Source organism: Protopterus annectens, chromosome 5.part1 (genome assembly GCF_019279795.1).
Source record: "Protopterus annectens isolate FY-2018-M chromosome 5.part1, PAN1.0, whole genome shotgun sequence".
Lineage (NCBI taxonomy): Eukaryota > Metazoa > Chordata > Ceratodontiformes > Protopteridae > Protopterus > Protopterus annectens.
The window spans coordinates 432,467,890-432,479,941 of NC_056736.1; the positions used below are offsets into that span (position 1 = coordinate 432,467,890).

The following is a 12,052-nucleotide window of genomic DNA, read 5'->3' on the forward strand; positions in this document are numbered from 1 at the left end:
GTGAAGACCATACCTGGAAAAGCAGTGTGTTCTATCAACCATGTCCTGCAAGGCTGATAAGTATTGGAACCCTTTGGAATGATAATAGCTAAGCCAATTGTTAAAGTTGATAATTGTGGCAACATCCTTGGAGACGGTAGAATGCTGCTCAATGCTAGGCTCATACCTGCCTGTGACACATATTCTGAGAGCTCAATCTTGTCTCTTTTCATATAGTCCAAGGACATACATCTCAGATCATTCATGCCCACATGGACTATGACTGAGTCATATTCGTACTTAGGGGGAAGTGACCTGAGTGCTTGCATGATCTGGTGAATCCTGGTCTGACAGGCAACTAACTGCAACTTTCTCCTTATCCAGCCTCGTAAGAGGGACATAGAGAAGGAGTTCCAGGCCTTAGCAACAAGGTAAGAATACAGACAATGTCCAGCAGATTTGCTAGGTCTGTGAACAGATAGGTGTTTTTGGTCATTGGATCATAATGGACTGACTAGGAACATAGTTGTGTACAATGTTATTTAGTGTTTGACATGCAGATGGATTATGGATAATCATATAGGTGGTAAGAAGCTGTGTAGATGTTAATATATGGGGTTATTTCTAATCAATTTAGGCTTTTTAGTGCTATACAGTGGTAGGTTCTGAAATGGGTATTTGCTGCAAATTTAACAACTTTTTATAGCATTCTCAACTTTTGATTTTTTGATGTCTGAAGGTTAGTATGGACAACCCTAGAAAAGTACTTATTTGATGTATACAGAGAACAAAACAATAGATTTGACCCTTAGAATGTGATCTAATGGAAGGAATTGTTGACAGAGGACTTTGATGTGTACTTATAAACATAAAATAGTTAATTTCTGTCGCACTTACTAGTACTAATAATAAAACTATTTACTAAATCTCAAGTGGGGGACAAGGTTTTATTTATTTACTTAGTTCATTAGTTTGGCTAATTTGTTTGTTTATATTTTTATTTTTTTTTCTATGTGGATAGTCCAACTGGTACTCCTTTTAGCCACAGTCTGTAAGAAAAAGAAAAACATATACCATTAATAGTTTATACCAATTTGGCTAGAACTTGCTTCTTGATTTCTACAGCCAATTAGGTGCCTTGCTTCACTGAAGTGGACCTGATTGAGAGCAGCTAACAAGTAAAGCAAGGGACCTGATTGGCTGCAGCCATCAAGGAAGCAATTTCTTTCAGGGAAAAAAAAAAAAAGGCGGAGTCATGCGACGGCATTGCCGAAATGAACGAGGTGCCAAGAAAGGAGTGGAAGCGATTTTGAAACCCGTGGCTGCTTCATATGGGGGCCCTCGTATGTGGGGAGATAATCGGAGGCTCCCCGCGGCCACTGATTTGGGGGGGGCCTAATGCTGGCTATGCCTACATATACAGTTTTCCAGGTAACAAAATAATCATTCCTAGGTATTCTTAAAGTCATGATAAAAAGTTAATATAACAATCACATTCTGACACTCTTTGTAAAATCATCTACATACTAGAGTCAAACCCTGCTTCAACTCTGCTTTTTCATTTAGCTCAGAGAGTTTATACTTTGTGCCACAGAGAAAGCTAGGTTAACAGGTGGGATTTCTACACTAAAAACTGTCCAAAGTGCTGACGGTAGTGCAGTGTCACTAAGCCTGTTTGTGCTGCAGAAGGCACAACAAATGTACTGTTTCACTGTTTCCTTCATCAGAGAAATTTGTTTGCTTGCAGTGTGTTATTGCTCAAATGGAGAAGATAAGTACATTTCCCTTTTTGAATTGAGCTTTGGAACTAACATGGAAGGGTATAATACAACATGTGCAGCACCACTGAACACCAATAAACAGTGGAACTTCACAGTTCCTATTCAGCACATCAAAGTATCATCAAATATGCACTGACACTTTGACAACCTTTGTGCAAAGACTTTCTTCATCATTGTGCTGTTGGAAGTGATTTAGAACAAAAATAAGTATTTCTGCTGGATGATATTACTCCATTACATGGAGACTGTGTAATATAGTCATGTGAAATGCAGTGAATTGTGTGTGTAATTGACCACTTCATTCTGAACAGTTGGCTTTGCACTGCAGCACTGACACTTACAAATGATATACAACCACATACATCCTTGACATACATATATCATAATTTTTTTATTCCTCCTACATTGGAATATAAAGTATCGCTTGGTATTGACAGGCCACACTGCCCATGCATGACCACATGCCATAGCTAATATGAGTACCATTCACTAAGATTTACATGCCATCAGCATAACCTGATGATCCATGAAAGGTTAATTGTCCAATCTGTGTTTCGCAAGTGTTTGTGTGTCTCATATGCACAAGATAGGTAGATACATGTCACTCTCAGTTCTGCAGAATACATTAATGACAGCATTATTACTGAGCACAACACTGACCTAAATCCATCATATCAACAAATATGTATTTGCACAAAATCTTCAACATCACAATATCATCTCTGACACAGAATGAGATGCTGATCCTATCTACACTGCACTGTCAGACTGTAAAGTCAGATGTCTGCAGTGCCACTTGCAATTAAGTATTGTGTCCTCTATATTACATAGCTAGATAGGTAGGGGGTTCTAATCTCACAACAGCCAACATTGGTGTGTGTGTGTGTGTGTGTGTGTGTGTGTGTGTGTGTGTGTGTGTGTGTGTGTGTGTGTGTGTGTGTGTGTGTGTGTGTGTGTGTGTGTATGTGTGTCTATGGCATTATGCAGACATGCCTTTAATTACTGCTGACCACAGTACAGTAGCAGCCTGTAGTTAATTTTAAACTGCAGGGGGAGTTCACATCAATTTCTGACCCTTCTCCCAACACCATCTTCTCTGTAATCCTACACTGATGACATCCTGTATAACACACATTCTTACACTATACAAGTCTGTGTTTAGCAGTGGCACTTGCATTAAGTTCTGTATTCTCTAGATTGCCTAGCTAGATAGGTAAGGGTGTTCTAATCTCAAGTTGTGTCTGTGTGTGCATGGCATTATGCAGACATGACATTAACTACTGCTATCCACAATATAGTAGCAGCCTGGAGTAAATTTTAAACTCTAGGATGAGTCCACATCAATTTCAGACCTTTCTTGCAATGTCATCTTCTCTTTAAATCCACATTGATGTCATCCTGTATAACATGCATTCTTACACTACAAAAGTCATTGATCAGCATTGGCACTTGAATTAAGTACTGTGTCCTCTAGATTGCCTAGCCAGATAGTAGATAGGGGTTCTAATCTCAACAAAGACAATGGGTGTGTGTGTGTGTGTGTGTGTGTGTGTGTGTGTGTGTGTGTGTGTGTGTGTGTGTGTGTGTGTGTGTGTGTGTGTCTATAGAGTTCTGTAAATATGACCTTAACTGCTGTTGACCTTAATAAAATAGTAGCCTGGCACATTTTATACTGCATAGTAAGTCTACATCAATTTCAGACCAGACCCATCTTCCAATGCAACACTGATGTCATCTATAAAGCATACTTACACTATGAAAGACAAACTTCTACAGTGGTGCATGTGTTAAGTACTGTGTCGTCTAGATTGCATAGTTTTATTGGTAGGCAGTTCTAATCTCAAAGGAGTCACCCCTATGTGTGGTTATGTATAGAGTTGTGTAAATATATCCTTAACTACTGCTAGCTTTAATAAAATAGTAGTCTGGTATAAATTTTACACTGTGAGTCTACTTTAATGCCAGGCCGTTCTCCCAACATCATCTTCTCAGCAACACAACTTTGATGTCATCCTCTATAAAGTGCACTCTCACACTATTGAAGTCAGACTTCTGCAGTGGTGCCCGTGTTAAGTAATGTGTCCTCTATAGTGTATGACTAGATAAGCAGGGTGTTATAATTTCACAACAATTAACTTGTATTTCTGATTGTGAGTCCATTAGATCACTGGAGGATTAATTCAACAGGTGTTCTCATTTGGCTTCCACTCATTAGAAACATTTAAATTTTCAGATCAATTCCACTTTCCCTTTTCACTCAGTCAACAAATGCATGCTGTCTGCAACACACTGATGAGGTCATCATTTCAATAATGCACTCTCACACCATTAAAGTCTGCCCTTTGCAGTGGTGCATGCATATAATACACTTGTGAGTAGATGTGTCAGTCGATAGGTAGGGAGTTATTTCAGCAGTGAACCTCTCCTGACTATGTGTGTATGCATGTGTGTGTATGTAAATGGATGGCAGAATTTGTTACATGTCTTAGTACTGACAACATTTAGAATTCCACACAGCTGTAGAAGTCATTTTTGCACACACATCTCTTTTGCATGACACAGCTGAAGACATCCTTTCAAAGATGCAACATGGCTCACCTGCAGTCAGATTTCTCCTGTGACGTGCAAATAATACACTTGTGCGCATGTTGTTTCAGTACATGGGTAGGGAGTTCAAAGACAGGAATAACTATCATCTGTGGTTGTGTGATTATTCCACTTACTGAGCATAACAGGCTGCAAATGCCTATATGAGCTATATCTACACAGTGTGCCTATGTTGTGCAACAACTTTTTAGCAGAAACATGAAGGTAATACACAATAGTGACGTCATCCATTGCAGTGCAGTGTTAATATTATCAAATAAAGCTGTAGTTGTTTTCACATTTAAGCAAATCTTCATTGCTTGTGATGTTAGCTATATAGTTAAAATCCTGCTGTCACTGCTTACAGTCAATGTCCATGTTGTTAACAGTGCTATGTTCAGGTGAGACGTTGTTTCTTGTTACGAGACTTTGTTCACCATTTCCTTTGGAAAGGCTGTATTGAAGATTAATGCTGTCATTTGAATAGAGTGCCATTCCATTACAGTTGTAGTGAAGCACCTTCTCTGGACCAAGGACATGAGGAAATGTGATGTATGTTGTTGCCTAAGTAAGACATGTGTTCCAATACAGGATTATTTCCACACTTTATTTAATTGTTCTACCTTCACAGTGACAAAAGCATGGGGCCTACAGATGTTTTGGGGCTTACCTAGCATCAATCAATGTTGTCTGATATACAGCAAGATTCTTTCTGCGTAATTACAGGGACATATATTCCTTCAGTCATACACATGATGTAATGCTTTGACACAGCCACTCATATGACATCGATCCCACCATGGTATTGATTTTCTCAGTGCTTAAGCAAGTGTTCCAAACTAGGGTTAAGTGGCTATAAGCATTTGTATCCTTAACTATTCATTAGGAAAAACATCCACCCCACTTATATTTTGTACGTATAGAGTGGCAGAGGTCTCCCCCATCAATTTTAGCAGATAAAAGTTATGGCAAATAAATTTCAGCTGATGAAATGACTTCAGGTAGGTGGAGTTCAGCAGCTGTGATAACATTCCCACTGTGCTGAATGCAATTAATATCCATATTGATATTTGGAGGGATTGTACAGCTTGATATTCAGTTCTAGGATAGGAATTCATTCTGTGTGAATGCACTGACATCACACAACAACCATGACATCATGTCAATGTTATTCCTTGATGTGTTACACAAAAACATGTGAACATAGATTTGGATATCCTTAAAATACACTTTTATTCTGTCAATGTAATGGTGACAGTGCTACCTTGGTGTATGTATTGAGTTCAGTGGTATAAAAGTGTGTGCTCCAGTTCCTGCGTTGTATGTGTACAGACACACAGATAAGCATTCCTTGACCATGGAACATTTATATAGGACTGATAACATTTGTGGGCACATGATTATACTCATTTAATTGACATCAATCTGACATGCTGATATGGCATTCATTTTCAGGGATCCTTTCTTAGTTCACACATTAATTTCATTTCTTTGTGACAATATTCATTGCTACTTCCTGTGGCAGATATCAACAATACGCAGCTCTGGGGAATACATTGCATCATGTGGGGTTTCAATCTGTTATCATCTGTCAGCACAACAACTGCGTCAGGCAGGAGTTTCTTATGCAAGGGTATTATGCATGTCATACTGTGCTCCCATATTTGTAACACTACACAAACCTATATATGTGATGCATAACTATTTTAATATTGAGGTGCATAAGTCCCTTCAAGGGTGATCCTCCTCATACATGTATTAGGCTTATTTCTGTGGCATACACAGTTAATGCATGGGTGATTATTGACATTGATGGCATGGGTTTGAGTCTTAGATTCTGAGCCATTCTCTTTTTCTAACATGTTATATGGACATAATGCATGATGTGCAGCTATGCCATTATGTATGTACTGTCCTTGCAAACTACCAACTCAACTCAGCATGTCAATAACAATCATATGTCATGTAACACCCCTCTGTTACAATGTGATTTTGTGTAACTGTGACATCCTATAATATCATGTCTGCTTTTATTTACCTACATTTGGTAGGGAACTGTGAGCATTAATAATCATTCTGGCATACATATTGCAAAGTGTTATTATTACAAAGTCATCTTTGTGACATATGCTCCTTTACATCAATTATACTAGAGTTTAAACATTTACCTTCCCCTCTGATTTCTTTGCATGTTGTCTTCATTATCTGGTAACCCATGTATTATAGCTCCCCCTTATCATTTCATATCCACTTGTACTTATCACTGCAGTCATATGTTTCATTTATTTGCACATTACACCCAGCACACTTTCCCTGCCTGTGTGCAGCATACATTATTTTCCTTATGTAGTTTTTCATTCTGTCTCTGCAACCATGCTTAACAGGTTTGACCATAGACATGACTGTTTATCTACTGTCTCTGCTTGTGCTGCTCAACATGGTTTCCTGACCACCAACACTGTTGCTGATGATGGGGATATGCATACATTCATGTTAGTGTGATGAGCAGCATGCATATATGGTTAGCTCTTCTGTTCATTGTGCTAATATGAGAACATCATGTAGGCTTCATAAGAAGCCTACACAGTTGTTCATGAATCCCAGAGAGAGACTTGTCATACTTAAATCTCCAATCATGCTGTAATTATTACACTTTATCAATCAAGCTAAAATGTTAGTGCTATCAGTTCACCATTCTTTTCAGTCATGGGTTCAATTTCAAGGTGCTACCTGTCACAGTCTGTTAAATGTATGTCCCATGAACCCATTATGTCCCAATGTATATCATTTTATCTGTTACCAATACCAATTATTATCAGCATCATACAATATACCTTCAGCAATTTATGAATGATTAACATCCATCAAAACAGAGAATATTGCCAGAAATGACAATGTGTCCTTTGAAAGGTAATCCAGATATCATTAGTAAAATGCATTTGAGGAATTCACAGTGAAACATGTGTAAATACACTTAGCATGACACATTGCCAAGAATTACTGGCATATTTCATATCTGCAGGGTAGTTTAAAGCAATTATAACCAATTTCTCTTCCAGGCATTTGTGTATTCTATTGCGCAAACACAGTTAACAAGATTGTCTGCCATTACATACAGGTGGTATACAAGTTTATATAGAAAGCCAACTAAGAAAAACACACTACTTCATAAAAATAGTATGGATCCTAGGCATGTGCCTAGGAATGTTTTGAAGGGGCAGATTGTGCATATTATGAGGCTACATAATGAAGAACATTCCATGATGGAAGCACTTAGTGACCTCAGTAGGGATTTTCTAGACAGAGGTTACTCAAAGAAAGAAATAGATGATTGCATTTTCTACTATTGAGACAGAGAAATGAAGGATAGACCTTATTTCTCTGAACCAGTAGTGGGTGAGAGCGTAACACCGTCTATGAATAATGAGAGGGATATTAGGGTACCCATGACTTTTTCTAGTAATATTAATACCTATTGTGACATTATTAAAAAGAATTGAAACATTTTGAAAGCCTCTGAAGAGATAGGTAGAATTGTTAGTGACACTCCACTGTTTTCTTTTATAAACAACTTATCTATAAAGAGACAGCTCTGTTATAGGACAGGAGTGAATAAACCATGTGTTACTTCACAGAGACAAGGAACATACCCTTGAAGGAACCATAGTGCCTGTAATTCTAAACATATAGGACCATCATTTGCACAAATGCATAAAGGGATAGGGATGAAACATACTTTTTATGCAGATTGTTCAAGAAGGACTGTTATATATTACAGTTACTGTATGGAATGTTCAGCATTCTATATAGGTAAAATGAATAGGTCTTTAAGGGAGCGTATCATGGAACATCTTAGAGATATTAGGAAAAATAAATAGAGTAATGCACTAGCAAGGCACACTAAGGAATTTGGTATGCATCATGCCTTTAGATTTTTAGTCTTGAAATAGTTAAAGAGAGCACGAGGAAGGGGGGCACAAAGAATAGAACAGAATTAGATGAGCTCAGATAGATAGTACATTTTAATGCAGACAAGAAACCAGGCATTAATGATGTTTTATCTATTAAACTGGTATTACACACACACACACTCCCCCACTGAGTAAAGTGTTTTTTAAAAAGTTTTTTAACTCAATGTATTTTTTATATGATGTTTCTTATTTATTGACAGGTTGACTATATGAAATGTAATCATTTTGATAGTAGTTTCTGGAGATATGCTTTTAAGCTAACTAATTACTTAATTGTTTAAGACTGGGCAGTCTTTTTTAAGTGCTTTAATGCTGTTCTTTTTGTATTTGAGTCTGAAGAAGTGACTGGGAAGTTGTGAAAGTGCTTACTTTCCTTTTTTTGTTTTATTAAAACTGTTTTAGTTCAAGCCATGGTTGGTTCTCTTTACTTTTTTGAAAAATGGTACACAAGAGAGCTGAATGGGACACCAATTCCCGCTATATTTCCAGATATACTTTAGAAGACATGGCAGAAAAAGTTGATGGTTGTGCTCCATTTAAAGACCAGTTTTGAAGTCAAGAGGAGCCCAGGATCGTTGTGGTTCTCCTCATAATGTAATACAGCCTTGGGTTTTGCAGAATTATACCAGGTCTCAGTACAAGGTGGAGGCTTGGAATATCTTGGCCAAGGCTGTCACCACTGCAACTGGCATTCCATACACTGGTAAAATTTATCATCACTATTATAGTGGCATTAGGAGGTGGAAGCAGGGCCTTCTGAGACATTGGGAGGAATAATTTGAAAATGAGATCAACCCTGAGTAGTGTATGTATTCTGACTCATCACCAGCCAATGCAATGCTGTGGACTGGCAAGACGATACACTTTTTCATTACTTTTTTTTTTTTTAATTTTCTGTTCTGTTCAGCTGCTGGAGAGATGGCTAGAAACAGGGAGGCACATCAGGAATGATTGGCATGCCTCAGAGAGGCACAGGTAAGTATGGCTATGGTATGAAAGCAAGCAAAATCATAATACATCAGAAATGTAGTTAATTTTAACACACGTCAAGGGATCAGCACATAGGTTCATAGGTTCATAGGTAAATATAGGCTATCAGCCCAAGGGCCTACGTAAGCCTAGCCAGCAAGGTACCATAGCTTACACCACCCAAGAAAGTTATTTTCCTGTGCCACTGTCCAGCAGAGACACAGAAGTGATCCCCAGGGTGTATTTCCTATTTCCCATCCACTCATCTAGATTTTTCTTGAAGAGTGCTAATGAAGAACTTTGCTTGAAATAGATGGGTAGCTTCTAGGAAGTCTCTGGGGCAGGAATCTATCCCTTCTGCATGTCCTGTTTATTGTGGTGACAAGGTTTAGGTCCATAGAGCATGTAGCTTGGAGTGATTGGGATTTCTTTAGGTGTAGCATGTCCAGCAGCTCTGGGTTTGACATAGCTTTATATGTTAGGCAGAGATCACCTCAGAGTAGTCGATATGCAACAGAGTAAAGCTGGAGTTTTTTGAGGCGGTCATTGTAGGGCATTTGTTTGAGGCCAGTAATCGTCTTTGCGAGGTACTTCTGTGGCCTTTCCAGCTGCTGCAGATGTCTTGTGAGGTACATTCCAAAAGGGGCGTTGTACTCTATAATGTGTCTAATGAGTGACGAGTAGAGGGGAACAATGACCTCTGTTTTCCTGGATGAGAACCCTTTTATGATGAGGTGTGCCATGTAGAAGGATCTCCTGACTACTGTGGTGATGTGACTATCAAAGGAGACACTACTATCCACCTGGGTCCCAAGGTCTCTTATCACGCATTCGGTGTTAAGTAGATTGCTGCCTATGTGGTAGTTCATGGGTACAGAGTTTTTACCAAAGGGGATGACACTGCACTTTTTGTCACTGAGCTTGAGGCCATGTCTCTGACACCAGGCATCTGTCTCAGTGAGGCCCTTCTGTAGGATGTCCACATCATTTGGGGACTTGACTATGGCTCCTAGTTTGCAGTCATCTACGAACTTCGTCAGCCAGAGGCCTTCTGTGTTAACCTGTACTTCAGAGAAGTAGATACCAAACAGGAGAGGTGCCAGTACAGAACCTTGTAGCACTCCACTTGTCACTGCCTTGAGGTCAGATTTGGAGTCTGCAACTTTTACAGTGTGGGTTCTATCAGTGAGCCAGTTGGCAACCCATCTTGTGATGTAGGGATTTATACCTAGTTTAGTGAGTTTAGCTATAATTCCAGAATGGGGGATGGTGTTGAAAGCCTTGGCGATGTCAAGATAGGCTGTGTGAACCACCTTACCCTCATCCACGGCTTTGGTGACTGCCTCAAAGAAGTCGATCAGGTTCAGAAGGCATGATCTGCCTCTCACAAACCCGAACTGGGTGGGATCCAGAGTTTGGAGGTTACCAATGTCTTTGTTTATGAGTTCCATGATGATACATTCCATGGCCTTGCAGACCAGGCTCATCAGGCTAATAGGTCGATAGTTCCCGGGATCAGTGGTGGCTCCCCCTTTGTGGAGTAGGATAACTGTTGCTGTGCACCATTCAGTGGGCACAAAGCCTGATGTGAGGCTATTATTGAACATGGTGCTTAAGTGGGAAGCCAGTTCATTCTGAAGTTTGGTAAAACGCAGCCTGGGATGTTGTCCAATCCCATGGATGCTGTGTTTTTGGCTTTAAAGAGTGCAGCTTTTACCTGCGTAGTTGTGATTACAGTGACTCTGCATTCTTCCTGTATAGATATGGGCCCTTTTAGGGGGTGAGAGGGGGGTAAAGTTAGCACTGAACCAATCTGCCCTGATGTTGGCAATATCAGTTGGTTCTGTAATTTTCGTGCCTTTGTGCTGCAACTCAGAGCAGATCTGGGTATTGCCATCTAGATTATTGACATAGCTATAGAATGCTTTGTCATTGTCCTTGGATTTAGTGGCGATTTTGTTTTTGTAGATACCTTTGGAGGATCTTATAAAGGATCTCAGCTTCTTACTGAGGCTGACCAGGGAGCTCCTCCACTCATGGGATTTTACTCTCTTTTGCAACAGTTTCTTCCTTCTGTTGTACAGTTTGTTTATGACAGGGGACCACCAGATTGGCTTCCTTTTTTTGGAGGATAGCATCTTGGTTCTGTTTGGGATAGCACGATCCATGCACTTCTGTCAGTGCTTATAGAGTGCATTTGTGTAGGATTCAGCAGTTGTAACTATATTGTCCATCTGCATGGGTGTCATGAAGTTCACCACTTCTGTCTTAAGAAGCATGAAGTTGGCTTTGAAGAAATTTTTTACTGTGGTTTCCTTAATGAGGGGTGGGAGCTGGATGTGGATATCAAGGGTGATAAGCTTATGGTCGGATCTGACCAACGAGGAGCTGACTTCAGGTGTGGAACACCGGTCACTCATGTTGGTAATGACTAGGTCTAGGATATTGTTGCCCCTGGTGGGGGTGTGGATAAGTTGATCTAGGGCATTGGAGATTATGAATTCCAGAAAACGTTGAGCTAAGGAGTTGGTACATGAGTAGTTTTCCCAGTTAATGGTGAGGTAGTTGAAATCACCCATTATTAGGGTGTTTGGCTGAACCTTAATATTTTCCAGTACATCAAGAAAAGAGGAGTGGGAATCCTGGGGCATGGTGGGGGATCTGTAGCAAGCTACAATTTGGATTGCAGTTTTGCCCAGAGTCAGTTGCACTTGGACAACCTCGGATGCATTATGCTGAGCAACTAGCCTGGATGTGTGGATATCC

At 39.6% G+C, this 12,052-nt stretch overlaps 1 protein-coding gene across 1 annotated transcript in view; it reads left to right on the forward strand.

Moving 5' to 3' along the window:
- Positions 1-1,234: 1,234 nt before the first annotated feature.
- LOC122803208 (olfactory receptor 142-like) overlaps positions 1,235-12,052 on the forward strand; it is a 70,839-nt gene continuing 60,021 nt past the window's right edge. Inside the window, exon 1 of the mRNA XM_044072814.1 lies at positions 1,235-1,322. Within this exon, the coding sequence (XP_043928749.1) occupies positions 1,235-1,322 (88 nt within the window). The remainder of the gene's footprint in view (positions 1,323-12,052) is intronic.